The 23,830-nt window shown below is 40.8% G+C and overlaps 1 protein-coding gene across 5 annotated transcripts in view; it reads left to right on the top strand.

The window, feature by feature from the left end:
* The window catches only part of CFAP61 (cilia and flagella associated protein 61), a 107,635-nt gene that overhangs the window by 56,805 nt on the left and 27,000 nt on the right, over nucleotides 1–23,830 (top strand). For all 5 annotated transcript variants that reach the window (XM_088675918.1, XM_088675917.1, XM_035101986.3 and 2 more), the window contains 4 exons: nucleotides 6,446–6,573; nucleotides 15,359–15,457; nucleotides 17,184–17,352; nucleotides 21,710–21,884. In XM_088675918.1, the coding sequence (XP_088532044.1) occupies nucleotides 6,446–6,573; nucleotides 15,359–15,457; nucleotides 17,184–17,352; nucleotides 21,710–21,884 (571 nt within the window). The remainder of the gene's footprint in view (nucleotides 1–6,445; nucleotides 6,574–15,358; nucleotides 15,458–17,183; nucleotides 17,353–21,709; nucleotides 21,885–23,830) is intronic.

Raw genomic sequence — 23,830 nt, 5'->3', positions numbered from 1 at the left:
TGTTAATGGCTGCTGATGGCTGCAATTAGTCCTGGATATCATCAGGTGATGAAAAAGCTAAATCCAGAGTGGAGTCCCTAAGGCAGTTGGATTTTGTCATGTATGCCTCCTTCTGGCAACTCCTGCAACCAAGCTGGTGCCAAACATATTGCTCTGCTTTCCTTTGGACCACATCAGTGAGGCCAATAGAAGGGTCTTCTCGTCTGGGCAGCCCAGGACTTTCATATACACTGCACAGTCTTGCACCCCAGGGAGGTCACTTCATTGTAACACAGCAATTTGACTTCACCCCCAGAGCTGCACTCGATTGTCTTTAAAGACAGGTGGATGTCAACAAGAAGTGGTGATGCCTCCTTTGTGGCCATTGGCTTAGCTGCTCTTACATCAAAGTGTGACTGAGCAGGCAAGTGCTTCTTCAAGGTAGTCGCAGCTTCAGAAGGCAGGGTATAAATAAATAAAAGAAAGAGTAAAGAGGTGTGGAGGATACAGCAGACCAAGAGAACAGGAATGGAGATATTGAGGAGATCAAGGGCCCAAGGAAAGAAATGGCAGAGGAAACAGACATGAGATGAGTCTCCTCCTGTAGAGAAAGACTGACAGAAGTGGGGTAGATTAGAGTAGCCCAGAGGAATTAGAATGAACGAGAATATGGAAAGTGGGAGATAAAAAAGGGAACTGTAGATGGGCAGTTATCAATGGAGAGTTGAAAAAAGTGAAAAGAGGTGTTATATGTAGGATAGGCAATTACTGTTTTTGTCTGAGGTACATACAATGCGGCTCCCCAGTATGACAATCCAGAGGAAGTGTGAAGTGACTCAATCATGTGGTTTCCATGGTTACTGCATAGCTTGCTAACTGACCTCCTGCTGCCATCTTGAAGCCAACTGGCCTGAAACAACACAGACTTGAAAAGGGTTCCTGCTATATTCCATCACCTAGCAGACTTCATCTTCTATTCATTTATTGGATGTGTGTATGCATCAGTACTGTCTTGGGGAAGCATAGCTGCCAAGTTATCCCTTTGTTTAAGGGATTTTCCCTTATGCTGAATAGGCTTCCTCGCGAGAAAAGGGAAAACTTGGCAGCTATGGGGAAGCCATGTTCCATATAGTAGGATACTCAGAGACAACACACTCAGAGTGACTACATTAGTAGTGTTTTCAGTGATCCATTCTTGTACATCAGACTGAGTTGCAGCCAGCAATTGTGTCAACCATCCATTGTATCACAGAGTCTGAACAAGGGGAATATAACAGTTTTTGTTGATTTATTCTTTCTTGCACCTCTAATATGTTCTTCTTTTAAAAGAGAATGAAATAAAAGATACCTTAACAGCATTTTTCAGGTAGATTCACTGTTGTAGAAGCTCAGAATGGGTGTTATAGAACTGGAATTAGCAGGTGGTTGATTATTTTTATGGCAAGCAGTTCTACAGTAAATGCCTTACCAAAAGTTTTTTTTTTTTTTAGGGTATTTAAGTCACAAATAGGGGACCCAGGTGGCGCTGTGGTTAAAGCACTGAGCCTAGGGCTTGCTGATCAGAAGGTCGGCGGTTCGAATCCCTGTGACGGGGTGAGCTCCCGTTGCTTGGTCCCAGCTCCTGCCAACCTAGCAGTAAATAGGAACCGCTACAGCAGGAAGGTAAACGGCGTTTCCATGTGCTGCTCTGGTTTGCCAGAAGCGGCTTTGTCATGCTGGCCACATGACCTGGAAGCTATACGCCGGCTCCCTCGGCCAATAATGCGAGATGAGCGCGCAACCCCAGAGTCTGTCACGACTGGACCTAATGGTCAGGGGTCCCTTTACCTTTACCTTTAAGTCACAAATAAATATTTATAGTTTGGCAGCAATGTATGTACACTGATCATGGATTTGGCTTCATAAATGTATGGCCAGACATTTTGAACTGCAGAGGAAATTCTGAGATTCATAAGCTCAAATGGATATTTAAAAGGAAGCTGGATGGGATGAAATACACAAGATTTAACTTCAATTCATCCAGAGTTTACATCCTACCTCCTCTTACATTTCTGTAACTTGGGATGCAATTTTACTTCTTTTCTTGTTGAAAATTAGAACTGGGCTACATGTTGTGTCCATGGTGGAGTTGCCCCCCAAAACTCAGCCTCCCTGCCATTATGTCTAGGATGACTGAGTAGCATCTCACAAGATTCCCAGCCTCTGCACTGTTAGTTTGGGGATATGTGTTACATGAGGACTCCTAGATCTTGTGGCAGATCTCTTAACATTTTTGTCTCTTTTCTTTTTGCATTGGGACTTCTTTTAGCATAGAGGACAATGGTTTGTTTTAGATACCTTTCTATACCTTTCTTAAAAAAACAAAAAACCCTTATTTGGGAGAGACAGCCCAAAAGTTAATATGAATTTGGGACATAAGAAAAGTGGAACAGAAATAATATATTGATTTAAATCTTGCTCATTGTGCTAGAGAAAGGAAGTGGTTAATACTTGAGACAATAGCTGTACAGTACTGACATGTGAGATTTGCAGTATGCCCATGGGTTTGTGCCTCCTCCCTAAAGTCCTGCGTAAGCATTTTAAATGGAGGTAAATTGTTACTTAAAATAGATGGAGCTGACTTGCCTCATGCAAAAGTGATCCTTGAATTTCACACCAGAAATGTCCCCCTTGCTAGCAACTGCCAGAGAAGTAACAGGAGAGCACTCTGTCCTCCCACGTGGAAACAATGTGACAGGTGGTCACAGTAGGAATGGCTAAGCTCAACACAAGGCCTAGTGCTTGTATTAACAGATAATAAATCTTGCTCTGTTGCATATTAGTTAATGATTACTTGTTCAGCGCTCACAGAGAATTGAGGTAGCCTTCAAAGGAAGGAAAATGGGGGGGGGATATATTGTTTATATTTCCCCTTCTTGAATCCTTCCACCATTGTGCCATATAGTACAAAAATTACTTAAAATAAATACAAAATACTCAATAGTGCTTTATTGACATGTGACATCTAGTTGGCCACTGTGAGAACAGAATCCAACAGGGCAAAATTCTTGATCCTGTGCATACTTATGTAGGAGTAAATCCCATTGAATGGAGCAGGCATTAGATTGCATTAGATTACAGTAGTACATGCCGATTGTGAAGAATGAAGCAGACTTGCAGTCATTTTTCTTCAGATGGCATGAAGCAGATTAAGGAAGTAAACCCCCATACCATTAATATACTTTTAACCCACTTTTCAAAAAATTTGTATCCCAAAGTGGCTCAGATCAATTAAAAAGAGAGAAGGGCTTAAGTGCTGCCATAAGACTTACTCTCATGGGCCTCCAGCTTCCCAGCACCATATGGGGGAAGGGAGTTTGTGGCCAACTCAGAGAGTACACAGCTCTGCTAACCCTTACCCCTAGACCAGGCATGGCCAAACCTGGCCCTCCAGCTGTTTTGGGACTACAACTCCCATCATCCCTAGCTAACAGGACCAGTGGTCAGGGATGATGGGAATTGTAGTCCCAAAACAGCTGGAGGGCCAAGTTTGGCCATGCCTGTCCTTAGACCTTTCTGCTGCCTCCAGGTAAGCAGTTATTTACTGCAGTGCTGCTTTTTCTCAATTAGCCTAAAATGTTTCATGAGTTTCCCTAAGAACAGCTCAAAAGTAGCATGTAAGAGCTTTAAAAAGCTAAAAGTTTACTTAAAAGATATAAAAAGAAGGCAGTTCTTAGGAAGAAGGTTTAAACCCAAGAAAAGTTATGTGCACACAAAGGAATCACCCCAACTTTGAGCAAAAGAACAAAATCCATCCATTTTCTCTATCTAGACACAGTAAGCTTAGTAAGGATTGCCATTCATAAACTTAATACCAAAGCAAGACACTGGCAGATGTAGTCTGTGACTCATGCCCCACAATCAAGGTTCAATCAGGTTCTTGGGTATTAATTCCCAATTGCATACAGACTGTACATGACCCATGCATCTTTAGAGGGTTTTCCAGCTCCCACTTTGAACCCGGACAAGTCAGTTTGGCAAGCCATGCCATAACCCTCAAACAAACCTATACCCCAAGTTTCTAATAAGGTGAAGTCCATCCTCTTCACACTTACAAACTAAAAAGACAAGACATGCAAGGGAAGGGAAGTAACAGGAAAAGATAGACATGGGTGATCAATTTTTCAAGGTCAGAACGAAGTTGTAATTTAGAAGCAGGTGTTTTTATCTAATGGGGTTAGGTTGATTTTCTTTTCCTGGTGTTCTTGATGGCTCTTGTCCACCCTATTACATTTTGTAGCATTTCAACTTAAGATCTCATGGTCTTTTTCCTTATTTCAGCATTTGTAGGCAGCCCAGCAGTCCTGTCACTGACACCTTCTTCAGATACCCTACAGTTACTCCCAGCAGCTCTGTCCCGTTATATCATCTACCTAGAAGGATGGGGTGGTAGCAGAGGCCTCTTTTTAAGGCCCCCTGTACCTCCTTGCTGGCTGATAAAGAAGCAGCATTGGAGTCAAGAGACTGTAGCCCCTCAAGCCTTTGCCCTTCTCTTTCTCTTGCCAGAAAACCGCACTCCTACCTCTGAGCTCTTCTTTAAGAGTAGCAGCTGCTCCAGGCCCTGCCATTCTCTAGGCTGGGCCAGCTGAATGGCAGCAGCTCTGGCTCCTGTAGAGGGTGGATTGATGTCTCTTTAATGGGGCAGCCATTTCACGGGGCAGATATTCACTGCATTTCTACACAACTGATCACTAATGTTAACTATCAACACATACACACAAATTCTTGAGAATTGAATTTCATATGAGTGCTAAGAATTTTGTTAGGAATCTCTTCCTACTCAACAACAATTCAGAGTTCCCAAGGAAGAAGGAAGAATTAAACTAGTATGTCTGCAGTGCCGCAGTACCTGAAATACATCTTTTGAAATTACTAGGTACGTAATCATCAAAGAATGTTGTAGAACATATAAAGGAATATTTTTAGGGATCCCACTTGACTGATACTAGTCGCTGACATTGGCCACTGGATGTCATGATTGCACTGCAAAAGTATTATCAGAGGAAGAACATAAGTCTGAAGGTTTAAAAAAAACAATTCTGGAGAAAAACACATTTAAATTGTTAACACTTTTATCTTCAGGAATATGTTTCCTTTATTTGGATTCTGTATTGGAATTCTGTTGTTTTTCAGGGCATCGAAGTGAGTCAGCGCGCTAAACCTGTTCACAGAATCCAATTTTTAACTCTGCTTAAATCTTTAGAGCAGCTCCAAGCACTAGCATCGCTGTGGGCAACAACAGTGTCACACCTAGAATAACAGAATCATAGAATTGTAGAGTTGAAAGGGTCATCCAGTCTAACCCCTTAAGGGTCATCCAGTCTAACCCCCTGCAATGCAAGAATCTCAATTAGATCATACAAGACAGATCATATGACAGACCTCTGCTTAAATATCTCCAAGGAAGGCGAGTCCACTACAGATGTGATGTAGCTGTTGAACAGCTCTTACTGTCAGAAAGTTCTTAGAATCATAGAATCATAGAGTTGGAAGAGACCACAAGGGCCATCCAGTCCAAGTCCCTGCCAAGCAGGAAATGTTTAGTCTGAATCTCATTTCTTGTAATTTGAATCCATTGGTTTGTGTCCTACCCTCCAGAGCAGGAGAAAACAAGCTTGCTCCTTCCTCCATGTGACAGCCCTTTAGATATTTGAAGATGGCTATCATATCTCCTCTCAGACCCCTCTTTTCCAGGCTAAACAGTTTGCTCAACTGTTCCTAAGGCTTGGTTTCCAGACCTTTGATCATCTTGGTCGCCCTCCTCTGCACACATTCCAGCTTGTCATTATCCTTCTTAAAATGTGGTGCCCAGAACTAGACACAGTATTCCAGGTACGGTTTGAAAGTTCAAGACTTTTACTTCCCTTGATGTGGACACTCGACTTTTGTTGATGAAGCCTAGAATAGCATTAGCTTATTTTGCTGCTGTTTCACACTTGTGGTCTACACACTTGTGGTCTCCCTTGATCCTTTACTAGTGTACTACTGGCAAGCCAGGTGTCCCCCATCTTATATTTGTGTGCTGGTTCTTCCTGTCTAAGTTCTTCCTACTGGTTCTTTCTACCTTACCTTTGTCCCTATTGAAATTCATTTTGTTAGTTTGGGCTTACTAGTTCTCCAAAGCTATTTTAATTTGATATTTATATTGGCTTGCTACAATGGTCAGCTCTCTTTCACAGCAATGGCTCATCATTTTCAATAAATTTTCTGTTCTTTTCTCATAGGAATGAAATTAACTATACTGTATCACCAAATGTTTAGTCATGATCTGTGGTGGCAGCTCCATAGAAGTACAATGTATGCCATTCCTTCAAAGTTTGGAATATCTATGTGTGGTTGAGAATGTTTCCTTAGTAATGCTGTTAGAAATCATTTAAAGAGTTCTCAGCATTTTGTCATCACTTCTTTTTGTTAACTCCTCTTGCAGATAAAGTATGCATTGAACCACTTTAATCGGAAGTTGTCCTTGGAGCCTAAAGTGTCAGTGAATGCTAGAATTGTAGTAGTTGGGGCATCAAATGTTGGAATCTCCTTCCTAGAAACATTGGTTTTTTGGTAAGTATTTAATGTGTGTAGTTTCTTATAATTAGAGAAGTCCTGTGTGCTTTAATTTTTGGGTTTTTTTAATACATTTGAATTTCTTCAGCTTTTCTAACTTACTTATGCTACCGTGACCCAAAGCTCTGTGTGCACGTTGAGTCTTTTCCCCTTCCACCTTCACTCCAATGTTGGGTTTGTCTCAGGCTGCCTCTAATGTGTATAATGTGTAGGTACCTAGGTGTTTCCTGCACTTCCTACACTTACAGGGTAGGCAACATACCCCTTATAGCAAAACATTAAAAATGGGAATATTCACTTAATCCCACTCATTGCTTGCAGGCGGCTTCCTTCCTTCTTCCTTTGCAGAATTTATGCCCTGGGAATGCAGAGGTGAGGAGAAGAGTGCCAGCTAGAGAATGAGGGATGTATGGATGTATGGTGGCTGTAACAGTTTCCTCCCAGCCAGAATACCAACATGGAACAGATCTGCCTAGTGCATAGTGGCATTCTCAAATTAACCTTCCTACCTTTTCCCTCTACTTTCCTGCCCTTTCATGCCTAGTCTTTTAAACTGGTTGCTTGAGGAAAGGTCCTGGGTCTTATTTTGACTTGCACAAAGCAAATACTGTAGGTGATTTAGAAATAAATGTGCATGTCTGTTTACGTGCAGAGGGGAGGCTCAGCCAAACTGGGTATTGTAGACATGTCTGTGTGGTTATTTTAAGAACCACATACATCTTCCCCTCCAGATGGGTGGGGTATAAATAAAATGATGATGATGATGATGATGATGATGATGATGATGATGTTTGTGATGGGAAAGTAGTGTAACAGCAGTGTACCCATGACAAGCAAGTTTGCCTCATAAAGTATGGACAGTTATGCATGGGGGTTCAGATGCCCTATCTGTAAAGTGGGTCTCTTGTTCTAAGGGTCACTCACAACGTGTTTATTTTAAAGTATTTATAGCCAACATTTCTAGTTTTTGCACTCAAGGTGGTCTACAGCATAAGAGCTTAAGGCTGAATCCTATGTATGCTTGCTTGAACTCAGTATAATTTACTTTTGATTAAACACAAATAACATTGCAAAACAAATAATTAAAGCAATACTTGAAACCATGGTTGTTCATGCTCTCATAACTTTCAAATTAGATTATTGCAATGAGTCTGCCTTTGATGACTTCTCAGGCACTTGAGTTTGTCCAAAAAAGTCTTGTTAGATTGTTGACCAAGATGGGTTATACGGAATACTTTTCACCAGTTCTTAATTAAACTACTGCCGATCATTTATGAGCACAATTCAAACATCTGTTGCCTACAGCTACTGAAAATAAAACTGTAGGAGTGTTCAGCAAAAGGATCTGTGTGTTTTTCCTTTTTGTATACATAATTTTAGGTGAGCTTTTCTTTCAGCCAATTTCCCGTAGTTTGGCCTGCAAGCATGCCAAATATGCACTCTTTAAGTCCTTCCAGAACCGAGTCACCATTATTTCTACTACCACTAGCATATATCCCACAACAAACATACAACAAACAAGCATGCGTTCCTCCACAAATGTGTTCTAATAATATTTAATATAATGTTAGTTGTGGAGTTTTCATGGTGGCCTCACCTATTACTTTGTTTATTTTTTGAAATATGGTGTTTCTGAATTTTGTAAATAAAATCAAACCTCTAAAAATAAATGAATAAAAAATACCACAGCAGCAAAGAAACAACATGCCATTTAAACAAAAGGCCTGGAAAAATGAAATCAATTTTCCTTCTTTAGTCCTTTTGTGGGACAAACTATATGTGACAAAGGCAGCAATTGCAGACCCACTCACAGTGACACACACCCGAGCAAGGCCTGAGCCAAGAAGGTGAACAAACTGGACAGGACAATGTTCTGGGATTTAAAAACTGCCACAGCATGGAAATATACCCCGTTAGACCTTAAAAATATCCCCTTCTAAGTTGCTTCCAAAATCCCCCATTTTCCTTAGCATTGAAAGAGACCATATGTTTAGTAAGTTAAAAATTGCTTACTTACAAACTCTTCAAAGGTCAGGTTCATACAGCAGCAAGAAAAGACAAACAGTTTAACTTGGGTTCCAAAATCATACATGTTTCTTAATTATTTGTATAGAAACACAAAGTTGGTTTGCATAAGACACACAGTCTAAGCTTGAAACATCCAGCTTCGACCTCCTTACTGGTAGAGTTTTCCCCTATCATCAGTTCCTTGGTTATTGGCTATAAAATTGAAAACACTAGTGCCTTGCTGCATATACCTGCTCATGCAGTAGTGGAAGAGTTTGCACAGTGCTAAAATAGGGACAATCTGTTTCAGTTCTCATGCCTCTTCAAGCTCTTGTGCAGGGGAAATCATATATTTGGATTTAATTTCATGCCTTTCCTATGCAGCATTCTAGTGCAAAGCATAAAATACTGTAGTTTTTCTGTGACAAAAAGTACATTGTTGGCATGTGGAAAGGCACCTTTGGATCGAACTCACTACTAACAGCCATATATTTTGCTCTAGTGGCAATCTCCTGTAATTTTGTTTTCTTTTTTTCTTATCACTTCTGCAGATACATGCATAATGATGATAATGGTGATGATAATAAATACAGTTATACCTTTTTTTTTTTACAAGAAGTCCATAAGGCAACTTACATAAACATTATACCGTAATATAAAGCAAAACATCCTAAAAGCAGGCAAGCAAGCAAAACTAAGCAGTTAAAGCAGGAGCAGTATATACACTAAAATCAAGTTTCTAAATTGGTTTGCTTAACTAAAATCATTTTTACCCCTACCCCACAAGCAGGTGGTATCTCACTAGGCGTAACTCCACATCCTGGATGTCGTAACCAATAAGGCTCTCTCTTGGGTTTCCACTAGCCACATGAAAGAGAGCCTCTGAAATGGAACAAAGTTTTCAGATACAATCACATTGCAGGCTGGGAATCTGATATATTCTGGATATTTTAAGATGCACTAATAAAATATGTCTTGTTATAACCACATCTTATTCTTGAGCAGTCATTTTTATAAATCCACACAATGCTGCAGTATTATAATTCACTAGCTAACCCGGCCACGCGCTGCTATGGATTTTTTGGGGGGGTGGTGGTGTTATTGATGTCATTTGTGTTTTGAATGGTAATGGTTGCATAACTTGTTTTTGGATAGTGTTTTGATAATATGTTTTTCTGGATGTTTCAACTTTGTGCTTGTATTTATGGTTTTTATTTTGGGGGTCTTCTTATGATTGTTCATTTTCATTTGTTTGTTTTTGTAGTTTTATTTATGTTTTTAATTTTGAGAAGTGTGATTTCCCCCACTCTGTTCTGATTCATGATGTTTCCTGTCCCTTCCTCCCCCCACCACCAGCTTATCCCTGTGATTTTTACTGTCTTCTCCCCACCCTCGGTTTATCCCTGTGATTCCCCCTCTACCGCATGCAGTTGGGTAGATAGCTAGATAGATAGATGTGGCTTAATGGTTTTTTATGGTGGTTTTTTTAGAGGTTTGTTTATTAAGGTGGTATTTTGTTTAGTTCTGTAGGGTGTTTTTTGTTTGTGGGTCAGAAGTGGGTAGGGTTTAAGATGTGGGTATGGTGTGTTTGTGTGTTGTGGTGTATTTGTAGTGTGGGTAGTTGGTGTGGTGTGTGGTTTTAGAGATTTTGCTATGTGTTGTTGTGTATTTTGTATGTTTTTGTTTGTGGATTGGTTTTTTTTAAATTGTTTTGTCCCTCTCCCCCCACCACCGCCCTCTCTCCCCCCCCCCCGTGGACCTAGTGGGGGCCTGACGGCCTGGCAGGGGCCTAGGGGCCTACATAAAACAAAGGCCCTCACTGATGGGCATGGAACGTTGTGGCCAAATTTGTTACATTACAGTTCAGCGGTTACGGAGAAAGGCTGTTTCATCTGTGTGCGCAATCCCTACATTTTTATATACAGTATATAGATTCCTGAATTTATGTACACTCCTAGGACCTGGATATTAAGTCCACTCAGCCTTTCTTGATTTTCTTGCAGGAGAGACACATGCTAAAAATAGAATCAATTTTAAACCTAATCTTTAAAAAGGAAGCCATTTCCTCTTCATTATTCTTACTGCCTAATTATTTCACATAAGTAGTTAGCACAGGAGCAGACAAATATAATTCATTTTCAGGCATGCTAGTTACTGTGATTGGGGCTTTGAAAAGATTTAAAATATAAATGTTTTTTAAAATGCTGGAAAGATATAACCCCCCCCTTTTATATACTTTTGTTAAGGTGTTAACATTAGTCACTGCTGTTTTCGTAGCTACGGAGCATTCCTTTAAAAATGTGTATGTCCCACTGAGACAGAAAATACCTCCTGCATTTTTCACTGGTGCTTCTTTATTTTCCATAGAGTGGGCATAAAGAGGTTTTAGTAGCAAGGTGTTGCCTTAATGGATCTTATAGACATTGTTTTCATTTTCCTCTCATGCTTCTCCAGTTTTGGAAGTAGGGCTATTCCATTACTGATACAGCTTCTGCATTTCTGAAGAACCAGGGGTGGCAATTTCAAGGGTGCACTGTACTGTCAGTTGTGAACGCCACATTAATATTTTAATTGCCAGCTTTCCCAATAACCATGGAACTGATGATAGGGGGAAAGTTGTGTCTCTCAAAATAAATATCTATATTGCAGGGAAAGATGGTCACTTAATGTGCACATACCATTCACAGTGGGTAGCACTTCCCTTGCTAATATATAGATATATTTCGTAAAAGCACTGATTTTCCTGTTTAGAATGAATTCTTATTTCCTTTTCCTTCCTTTGGGGCTGTTTAGTTATCTAAAAATAGCTTAGAAATTGCATGCTTCTAAAACCTTACTTGTGACAGAATAGCTACAAGTCCTGTTATCTTGTAGCCCAATATTACACAATATCCTGCACAGCTGTCTTGTTTGGCAATAGGTAGCATAATGCTTGCTGTTTAATTAGGCTTTTTATCTTTACATTTGTCTGAGAATGTCAGGAGTCTTCTGTGTCGCCTGCTGCTAATTAGTTGACTAATTAAATAGTTAGTGCTTACTTGCTGATCACAGGGCTAACATGTAATGAATGTTTTAGTAATTGTTATTGTTTTATGCTATCTGCCTTTTGCCATATGAATTGGCTGAAATATGTGCCCCCTTTCTCCACTGTTTTCTCCTTCGTAGTGAGGGTGAATTATGCCAAAGCAAAACAATACACTGGTTTGTCACGTACTCAGTCTTACTGGAGTAGCTTCAGATATTGTCTCTTTGCATGGGACAAAGATAAATAGGGCATGTTCTATCTTGCCTTGTTGTGAAATCACATTTACAGTGGATGGTGTCCATGACAAATGTGCCACAAACCCAGTGCAGAAAGTGCCTTAAATTTGCAACAATCAATTTAACATATGTACATCCAAACATAATTTTTTGGGAATTACCTTTAAATATATTCTTTTGCTAGCATAAATCAAATACTTCTAACCTGGGTTTTATTTTCTCTATGGACAGATCTCCACCACGTCTTTCCCCTTCATTTCAGTAGAGGGAACAGTTCCTCATATCCATCCCTCAGCAGGTATAGAGAAGCCCCACCACTGAAGTAGATGAGGAGACAATTTGCTCAGCGTGTGAATCAAAGCACACAGTTGGAGACTATATTCAGCTGTGTGTGTTTGTGTGAATGGCAGTGTGCAGAGGCTTCCATACACAAGACAAGACCTAGGTCAGGCATCCCCAAACTTCGGCCCTCCAGATGTTTTGGACTACAATTCCCATCTTCCCTGACCACTGGTCCTGTTAGCTAGGGATCATGGGAGTTGTAGGCCAAAACATCTGGAGGGCCGCAGTTTGGGGATGCCTGACTGACCTAGATGTTCACAGATTCAAAGTGCACATGATACCTGTATTCAGGCCCAAATAATTGTACATGTGTAAAAATGCTCACTGCAGATGGTGACAGCAGTCACGAAATTAAAAGACGCCTGCTTCTTGGGAGAAAAGCAATGACAAACCTAGACAGCATCTTAAAAAGCAGAGACATCACCTTGCCGACAAAGGTCCGTATAGTTAAAGCTATGGTTTTCCCAGTAGTGATGTATGGAAGTGAGAGCTGGACCATAAAGAATGCTGATCGCCGAAGAATTGATGCTTTTGAATTATGGTGCTGGAGGAGACTCTTGAGAGTCCCATGGACTGCAAGAAGATCAAACCTATCCATTCTTAAGGAAATCAGCCCTGAGTGCTCCCTGGAAGGACAGATCGTGAAGCTGAGGCTCCAATACTTTGGCCACCTCATGAGAAGAGAAGAATCCTTGGAAAAGACCCTGATGTTGGGAAAGATTGAGGGCACAAGGAGAAGGGGACGTCAGAGGACAAGATGGTTGGACAGTGTTCTCGAAGCTATGAACATGAGTTTGACCAAACTGCAGGAGGCAGTGCAAGACAGGAGTGCCTGGCGTGCTATGGTCCATGGGGTCACGAAGAGTCGGACACGACTAAACGACTAAACAACAACAACAACAACAACAAATGCTCTATATACCATGCCAAATAGGTCACTTTGCATCAGACTGTGGTATGCCAATGGGGCACAAAAACTGCATTGAGATTTACATATATGATCTGACATTCCCCACTAATTTATCTTTCTATCCCGCTTTTCTTCTGTGGACCTCACAACAACATACATAGGATGGCTCTGCATCCACTGGCCAGGACCAGATTTACTCAGTTTCAGCAAGATGGTTGCATTATCTGCCTTCAAACCATGTGCTGGAATATTTGCATTCTAATGGTTAAGATTTACAAGTTAGTGTAATGCTCACAATGTGTCAGACATTTACTGAAAAACATTTTTTTGAATAGAGAAAGGTGTATTTTGCAACTGGTTCATTAAAAAAAAAGTAACTACCCCATCCATTGGAATCATTAAAAGTACTGATGATCTGACTGATTTGCCATTAATGAAAAACATAGAAAACAGCAATCTTTTACAGTTTCTTATATTTCCAATAAATTGGCAACATGATCCTTTTTATTTTAAAGCCAAGGATGTTGAGTCCTTCTTTTCTAGCTGCCCTCTAAAATCAGGCAATGAAACCCAATACCTTTTACTTATTTCCCTAGATACTCTAATCCCTACTGCTTTACAAGTATCTTTGAGCTGTTCTTCCCATTTTGTAGTCACAGCAACATGAATCTCTGCTGGAATTATTTGCTTCAATGATGCAGGTGCAGTTGTTTAATGCTTCATTGGGTTGAGCTCTTAACTTGAAGCTTTGTTTTTTTAACCAAAGGGTGCCCAATGCTTGTACAACACATGGCATTAAGCATTCTTAGCCTACATTAAAAGTACAAGCAATTCTGCTTAGAGATATTTCATAAATTCCCTCATTTTTTCCAGTGACCAGAAATTTGTTTTTGTTTTATTTGCTTTCAGATGGATGGCAAGGAATATAAACCTAGGATATATGAATCACTATTGTGTCTGTAATGAATTGAGTCCTTAATCAAAACTATTGCATAGATATAATGCAATAATTCCCAGTTGTGTGCTGTGAAGAACTGTTACTGTGAAATAGCAAAAAAAAAAAAAAACCCTCCAATTATTGGCATGCACACAGCAAGGCTTATTGCTTCTTCCAATCAGCCTCTTCATGAGGCAGTTAATTCTGCCCATTTTTAGATTGTGTGTAATTGAACGATTTCAATTATATGAGCCAACGCCTAATAAAATATTTGAGGGGGCTGGGCCCCCACAAAGTGGATGGGCATTCCCATTCAAATCATGTGTGTGCACTTCATCATGTGATTGATTATGCAGGGTGGGGCTTACCTGGGCCCCCACAATACTTTATTCACGTTGGCACCCTTGATTTCAATCCTAGTGTTTCCAATATTTTTGGAAGTGGTCTGTCTGACTGGGTTGCCCCAGCCACTCTGGGCAGCTCCCAGCAAAAAATAGTAAAAACATTCACAGAGTGGGTGCAAATACTAAAAAGGCCTTCTGCCTGGTTCCCTGTAACCTCACCTCTCGCAATGAGGGAACTTCCAGAAGTCCCGTGGAGCTGGGTCTCAGTGTCTGGGCTGGACAATGGGGGTGGAGACACTCATTCAGGTATACAGGCCCGAAGCCATTTAGGGCTTTAAAGCTCAGCACCAACACTTTGAATTGTGCTCAGAAACATACTGAGAGCCAGTGCAATTCTTTTAGGATTGGTGTAACAAGGAACTCTGGCTAGTTTAATAGATAAATGGGATGCTTCAAATATCCTCTCCATGGTCATGCCAGAGGAGTAGAGGGAAGTGGAAAATACATAATCCAAGTCCTTTTCACCTAATGATAAACTATAATTTAACCACATCTTAGCATTGTATCCAAATCAGCCCTGCGAAATATGGGAAGAGAGTAGCTGGTAGAGATTTGGTTGTCTTAATACTCTTCAGTGAAGGTCTCACCCTAACCATAAATGGTATTTCAACATTAGGACCAAGAATGCACTGAGCAGTTGGTTCTGCAAATATATGGTAATTATATAGTAACCATGTATGGTTGTTTTTAAGCATCAAAATAGTTTGTGAAAGCCAATTAGATTACTAATGACCCCACTGGCAAAGCATATACCTTTAGCTTTTGCATGATTGCATATGAAATGCTGAACAACCAAGAACAACTCGTAAGTTGGTGGGAAAGTCTTGCTTACAAGGTACTAAATATGAACGTAAGCTAAGTCTCAGCAATGTTGCCTCAACAAATCTGATTTGGTGTTCCCCCCTTTTCCCCCTCATATAGTCCACATCTGAAATTTAACAACCTAACCTTGATTTCAACTCATGGACTTCCAGGGAAAGAAGAGTCAAATTGTCTACATAAGCGGTTTTTATCTAACAGGTTTGTTTAAATCATTTTCAGTAATGTTGGATAGACTGAAATGTAAGCATTCTTTTCAAATTGTGAAATATATATCTGTTATATGGCTGGTTTGTGTAATGAATGACAGGGACAGTTCTCATGTTTGGCTTTCCTACTTTCCTGTAATCCCTGTCATCTGTCCCTACCAGATCAGTGTGTGGAAGTAACAGTACCACTATATTCCACTCTGGTCAGACCTCACCTGGAGTACTGTGTCCAGTTCTGGGCACCACAGTTCAAGAAGGATATTGACAAGCTGGAACGGGTCCAGTGGAGGGCAGCTGCATGTGGAGGAGCAGAGATGCGAATCCGGTTCCCCAGATTACAAGTCTACCGCTCTTAACCACTACACCACACTGCAAAACACCATGTGGGGCTTTGTCTTGTCTATTTTAACAAGGTTCTGTGATTCAGAACCTGAGAGCATTTCCTGAGAGTTCTCTTTTCTCAGCCCTCCTGACAGAATCCCCCTCACAGACCCCAGGAATCTCTCCCACAGTCTCTCCCTCCACTCCGCCTCCCTTGCAACTCTGGCCAATCAGGAGCTGTTGCCAGTTAGGGGAGAAACACTCGGTGACTCAACATGCTCAGTAAACAAACTTTTCCGTCACACCCTCCCCCCACGCTATGCCTCTGATATGTTTAAATTCAGGGTGAATATCCAGTTATTAATTGAGCCAATTCGTCCCCTTCCTGGTTCTCCAATAGGCCTCTTAAGCCGGGGGGGGGAGGGAATCATTCTTTCCCTGTCTGATTGTTCCTTCAGATTAATAACTAGTCATTAAACTGGTCATTTCATCAGTGTGAGCAGTTCTGCTTGCCAGACAAAACAGTCTCCCCTTTCCTACCCCTGAATATTGTACTGGGGCTCTCTTATCACTCCCCAAGCTGATACAGGGGTTGGGGGGGAGCCCCATTGTGCTAAATTCATTACACTTTTTTCCACTGCCTGACTAGTCGAATCCAGCCCATAATGTCCCTACCTGAAGGAATTTACAGTTTAACAAAAAGGTAAAGGTAAAGGGACCCCTGACCATTAGGTCCCGCCGTGGATGACTCTGGGGTTGCGGCGCTCATCTTGCTTTACTGGCTGAGGGAGCTGGCGTACAGCTTCAGGGACATGTGGCCAGCATGATTAAGCTGCTTCTGGCGAACCAGAGCAGTGCACGGAAACGCCGTTTACCTTGCCGCCGGAGCGGTACCTATTTATCTACTTGCACTTTGACATGCTTTCGAACTGCTAGGTGGGCAGAAGCAGGAACCGAGCAACGGGAGCTCACTCCGTTGCGGGGATTCAAACCGCCAACCTTTTGATCGGCAAGCCCTAGGCTCTGTGGTTTAACCCACAGCGCCACCCGCATCCCTTACAGTTTAACATAGTTGCAATGTATATTAGCATCTCCACACTTTATTGTTGAATTGTCCTAATACTGATCATAGTTGAAGCCAAGCATGATTCAAACTTCATATGTATTTTAATATCCTATTGTTACATTTATTTTACAACGTGATCTAATAGAATGGGCTATTGTTTTACTTGTTTGTTTCAATTCCTTATACTGAATAATTTCTCATTGTGGACTTCAGTAAACTTTCTGTAAGATAGAGCACTTGATGCACTCTGAGACTTTAACCAGCTTGCCAAGTATACAATTCATGCTTGCAATCAACTAATTAAAAAAAATCACATGTTCTTTTTTCACAGCCATTGTTTTAATGAGGATGACTACGCACTGATGTCACTTAGTTCATGGATTAATGTTGTGGTTGGAAAAATGACTGGCATAGACAGAGCTGCAAAACATGTACTGGTTTCCAATGGGAGAAAAGTGCCTTATGATCATCTCATTCTCTGTGCTGGCCAGCAGTATCAGGTGAAGATGGAAACTGAATGAATGAAAACGCGCAAATGTAGATAAATCAAAGAGCACAGAGAAAGTGACTTTGCAACAATGGAAAGTTTGCAATTCTTTAATGCAACAAACTTAATACAGAAATTTGCTTAAAAACAAGTAAAAAATGAATTTCAGAAGTTGGGGATGCAATCCCATGCACTTCCACTTCAGTGCAAGCCTCACTAAACTCAGTGAGACTTAAATCTCAACAAATATGCATAGGATCAGAATACATAAGTCTACTAGTGGAGATCACGAAGGGCGCAATCCAGTTCAACCCTGCTGAAATGAATCAGAACTGTAAAACACCTCTTCTTGATATCAGTAAGGATATTTGCTATGAGTAATGGGTGACTTTAATTACCCTCACATGCTCCATTCACAACAAAGTAGTGGGAGACTCCACTTTCTACATTCCTCCATGGGGAGAATTGCCCACTTATTCCTATTCTCTGGTTCCTGTTCCTTAACCAATTTCTGATCCATAGCAGGACCTCTCCTCTTATTCAATGACTGCTATGCTTCTCAGAAGTCTTTGGTATGGTACAGTACTTTGTCAAAAGCTTTTTGAAAGTCTAAGTACATAGTGTCAACTAGATCACCTCTATAATGTTTGTTATCATTCTCAAAGAATTAAAAAATATTAGGAAAACCAAAATTGCCCCTGCAGAAGTCATGCTGGTTCTACTTCAGCAAGACTTGCTCTTTTATATGCTTGGTAAGTCTGTCTTTATCAATGCTTTCCACTAATTTTCCTGGAACAGATATGTACTGATCTAAGGGCAAATCACATATTTTTATTAGAGAAGACCAATATTTTCATCTTTGAGTTCTTTAAGAACTCTTGAGTGGATGCTATCTAGACTCGGTGCAATGCCAGTTCTTAATTTGTCAATAAGACCTAGAACTTCAATCTAATTGCCATCAATATTTGCCTCATTTCCTCAGAGTCCCTGTGAAAGTTAGTTGAGGCACAGGGATCTGAACTATTTTACTTAACAAAATTTACATACCATTTAGGATAGGGGAGTGAGACAGGGATGCATTTTGGCTCCTGCTTTGTTTAGTTTGTTTCTTAATGACTTAGAGGCAAGCTTAGAATCATAGAATCATAGAGTTGGAAGAGACCACAAGGGCCATCCAGTCCAACCCCCTGCCAAGCAGGAAACACCATCAAAGCATTCCTGACATATGCCTGTAAAGCCTCCGCTTAAAGACCTCCAAAGAAGGAGACTCCACCACACTCCTTGGCAGCAAATTCCACTGCGAACAGCTCTTACTGTCAGGAAGTTCTTCCTAATGTTTAGGTGGAATCTTCTTTCTTGTAGCTTGAATCCATTGCTCTGTGTCCGCTTCTCTGGAGCAGCAGAAAACAATTGCATTGGCTTTTTTAGCTGCTGCATCACACTGTTGACTCATGTCAAGTTTGTGGTCTACCAAGACTCCTAGATCCTTCTCACATGTACTGCTCTCAAGCCAGGTGTCACCCATCCTGTATTTGTGCCTTTCATTTTTTTTTGCCCAACTGTAGTACTTTACATTTCTCACTGTTAAAATTCATCTTGTTTGCTTTGGCCCAGTTCTCTAATCCATTAAGGTCATTTTGAAGTGTGATCCTGTCCTCTGGGGTATTAGCCACCCCTCCCAATTTGGTGTCATCTGCAAACTTGCTCAGGATGCCCTCAAGCCCATCATCCAAGTCATTGATAAAGATGTTGAACAAGACTGGGCCCAAGACAGAACCCTGTGGCACCCCACTAGTCAATTCTCTCCAGGATGAAGAGGAGCCATTGATGAGCACCCTTTGGGTTCGGTCAGTCAGCCAGTTACAAATCCACTGAATGGTAGCATTGTCTAGCCTGCATTTTACCAGCTTCTTTACAATAATATCATGGGGCACCTTGTAAAAGGCCTTGCTGAAATCAAGATAGGCTATATCCGCAGCTTAATAGGCTATATCCAGCTTAATGGACCCTGAAGGCCGTCTTCCAAAATCAGGAATGAGAAATACCCCTCTCTTGTTGTATGTGGATGACGCGGCCATCCTCTCCCGAACCAGACCTGGCCTGAACTACCAACTAAGGAAATTCTCTGCCTACTGCTCTGGTAATGGGTTATCCATCAATTATGAAAAATCAGAAGTCCTGGTGTTTGAGAAGAGATTCTCCCCGAGTAAATGGGTACTGGATGGTCACAAACTAGAGCAGACCAAATTCTTCCGGTACCTAGGGCTTCTATTCCATCATTCCATCAGTCCTGGAAACATCATTGGCAGACCGCCTATCAAAAGGCGGAGGTAAGCAAACTGGCTATACTTCGATTCTTTTATACAAGGGGAGGTCATTATGTTCCATCAGCCATTAAGGTATTTAATGCAAAATCTGTCTCTCAACTCCTCTACGCCTCAAACGTCTGATTCAATGGCTCATTCTCCAGGTTCGATGACTTCCAGGCAAAGTTCCTCCGGTCCCTCCTACAAGTTCCAAATTGTGTTCCAAATGCTATACTACGGTATTTTTAGAAACAGGAGAATGTCCTTGTATCAACTAAAGCGTAGTGGGCTGCCCTGAGATACTGGCTCAAGATCTCAGTCTTTGGCCCAGGGAAAGGGTTACTTCCATACCTAAACAAAGAGGAGTTTGCCAGCTCATGGATGAAAATTATGGTTAGAAAAGCCACTTTGATTGGTATGCCACCTTCTCTCCTGTACCATCTGGGCTATGATACCGCCCTTGAATCTCTGAGGCAAAGGCTCTTGGACATACCATATAGTGATCTCCGATCTCAATCTCATGTTATCTGTGGCCCATTAGCAGTAGGAATTCACTATGGGTTCGAGTTTGACACCTGCATATCTTAGAAATTTGTCTGTACTAACATATCGGCGTCTTTTCACCAAAGCCAGATTAAATGTATTCCCGCCAGAAGTGTTAAATGGCAGACTGAGAGGTATCCCTTATCAAAATAGAATCTGTGTGTGCTCTCAGGACGTGGACTGCATGAGGCACATTTTATTGCATTGTGCACCATATGATCAAGCTAGGGAACTATTGATTAAACCACTATTGGCAAATTGGCTGGGTCAATCTGAAGCCTACTATACCAAATATCTTCTGGATGACAAGTCCAATGATATCACAGTGGCCGTGGCAAAGTTTCTTTCAGTAGTCATACAAATCAAAGATCAACATACCCATGATTAAACAACGCTTCGGTCTCCCTTCTCTGGGGGGTTGTCTGTATGAATCTGTATTTTATTCTGAATCCATGTATGGGTCGTTGGACCGCAATAAAGATTATATATATACACATACCATTAATTGTCAACAACAACAACAACCTCTAAGTGGTTTGTTGTCACAGTGATAGATCTCCAATTATGGGAGCTTGCCCACACACAGGGTAGCACTCATGCTATACAAATGCTATAGATGGGACTATTAAACTGAGGGCTTAATCCAGACAAGATGGAGATTTGCATGTGGTGAAGTTGGTGAGTAGTCATTGGGTGAAGTTTTGCATCCTCTGAAAGACCAGATTTGGACCAGGGGAGATAGATCCCTCTGTTAGGTAAACTTCTACAGGTGAGTGCCCAAGTGGTACAAATGGTTCAAGGTGCCTTTTACTAAACTTCACCTGGTTCTCTAATCTGCAGTTTTTCCAGAATAAACCTGATCTTGACTGACCTCCATCTGTCCAGGTTATATTATTGCAATGCACTATATGGGGTGTCCATGAAAGCTGCTTGGGAGCTTCAGTTATTATAATAACAATAATTTATTATTTATACCCTGCCCATCTGGCTGGGTTTTCCCAGCCACTCTGGGTGGCTCCCAACAGAATATTAAAAACATGATAAAACATCAAACATTAAAAAACCTCCCTAAGCAGGGCTGCCTTCTGATGTGTTCTAAAAGTCCTATAGTTGTTTATTTCTTTGACATCTGATGCATCTGATGCAGTTAGTTCAGCCATTGCGGTTCTTTATTTCCCCACACAATTTGAAGTGTTGTTTTTGACTGTTAAAGCCCTAATTAACCTGGAAATGGAATGTCTTAAGGACTACCTGCTCCCTTGTGGTACTGCACATATCTGAAGATGGAGGCCCTTACTCCCACAGACCATATTTTCAATGTTTCAGAGCAAATTAGAAAAACAAGTAGCTTCCTCACACTTTTGGTAACTTTGTTGTGTGCACCCACTGCTGGAGTCATTACTTTTTCCTTAGCTAATGTAGTGTGATAGAAAAGTACACTACAATGTTTAAAATAAATCCACGAGGAAACTGATTTAGTCAAACAATAATACTGCAATTTATATTCATCTGTTAATACAGGCCCCATGTCCTACTGGTGCAGATATCAAAAAATTGTTCACCAACAGGGAGGTCTCAACAAACTATAAGCAAAGATATACAGGAGTAGTGCCTTCCAACCTTTTTGCTATTTCTGACGATGAAGACGCCTTCATAGCGATGAAGTATTTAAAAGACAAAGTTGTTAATACCTCAGGTAAGGAGGATAAGGGCTGTTGATGCATTTTTTGGCCGAGTGTATCTCCATTTCCAGCATATAATTATAGCCTAATTAATCCTTGCAAAATGCTTCATCTGCCATTATTTGTTTTAGGAATTAATTTGCAACTTCATGTCAGTTTGGGAGGCCATCATACTTTTTTGCTTGAAACAATCTATAATTTGTTTGGAAATATCTATAATTATTTTATGAAATAAGCAGAGTCTGGCTTTAATCACTAATTAACAAATTAGATAATTTCATTGGTAAATGTGTTTTGCAGTTATATAAAACATTTTTGATTAAAATATGCTGGAAAGAATGTAAGATCTGAAACACAGCAGATTCATTGGACTTTGAGCTTTGTGGATGCCAATGCTGTGTGCCACTGGTACCCCTGCATTAAGATGCATAGATGTACATGCATCTTACTGACCCAGATCGTTCTACCTGGAAACTTGCCATCCATTTTCATTGCTGAAAATCTACTGTTGAAGTTCACCCTCCTTTCTTAGCACCTTATGGCTTCTTTGGAATAAAACAACATAGACATATACAATTGTTTTCTTCACCTTGTTCTGAATGGTGAGAAATCCAGTTCAATATTTGCTGGCTCTGATTCTTCTGAAAATGAGAAAACTGCAGTCTTATTTATTTATCTTATTTGTACACAGCTTAATGTAAATAGAATTTCTAAGCTGTTTACATAGAATATAAAATGTTCATTAAAATTTACAGTGTTTTGGGGAGTTATAAGTATGAAGTAAATGATTTTTAATTTTTTTCCAGATAATATTTATTCATTTTAAAACAATACAAAATACAAAAAATCACAAAAAACAAAAAGAAAAAGACAAAGAAAAATATCAATTACAACAATCTTTCTTTTTTACTTGAAATTGTAGACTTCCTCAGTTCCCCCCTCACTGGGTCCATTTTTTAAATCCAACTTAAGCAATTTTCATATTATATCTTAAATCATTTTAACACATTTGTTCATTATCTCTCAATTATTCCTAATCTATAAACATCAACTATCCTTAACCTATAATTCATCAATTATTCCAAATCAAAAATTATTTTCTCAACCATTTATCTTCTATTTCACCCAAAAATTCCCAAAATGTATCCATAAATTCAGATATTACTTCTTCTATCCTAATAACATTTAAACACTTAGATCTAATTCAGCCCCCCTCCTCCCCTAGACTCGAGGTCTCCCAGACAATTCAGCCAGTTCCATAGGTCAATCCAGTTTCAGACCATCTTAATCGACTCACAAAGGCACCCATGTCTGCACTCCGCTCGCTCTCGGCTCCCTTAATAGGGCTTACCGGGGAGCAGAAGAGATGAAAAGGGGTGCAGCTGAGTCCCCACGTCCCCAGAACACTCAATCTGGGGCTCTTTTGGGGGTCCGCGGCACTCTCGCGGCTCCCCCTCCCTCACAGCGCCAGGGAATCTCTGAGCTCGAGATTCTCTTGCCGGACAGCAATGGCGGTAGACTGGAAGCCTCGAAGTCAATAATTTTTAAAATGCAACTCCAAAGCTACATCAGTCAGACTTCTGGTCTACTGCCAGCGCTGATCATCGACGAATCCTCAAGCTCCGAGGTTCCTGATACAGGGAGGGGCGAGCCGCGAGAGTGACGCGGACCCCCAAAGAACCCCAGATTGAGCTTTCTGGGGGCATGAGAGCTCAGCTGCGCCCACAGCGAATCCTCCGCTCTCTGGTAAGTTTTTTTAAGAGCACTGAGAGTGAGCGGAATAGAGTCGCGGGCGCCATTTTCAAGTCAATTGCTACCCTCACAGAGTGAAGCTCTGCCCCGGCAGCGGAGGAGTGGTGGATTTTTCTAAAAATAAAAGATTTGAAGACATTGGACACCGTGAGTAAAGGAAAGATCTTCTAAAAATTTCTTTAATTGGAAAAATTGGCCACGGGAGGAG

This window comes from Zootoca vivipara, chromosome 8 (assembly GCF_965207765.1).
Source record: "Zootoca vivipara chromosome 8, rZooViv2.hap1.1, whole genome shotgun sequence".
In the NCBI taxonomy this organism is placed as follows: domain Eukaryota; kingdom Metazoa; phylum Chordata; class Lepidosauria; order Squamata; family Lacertidae; genus Zootoca; species Zootoca vivipara.
Note: the sequence above shows the minus strand (reverse complement) of the source record. Positions and strands in the feature narration are given on the sequence as shown.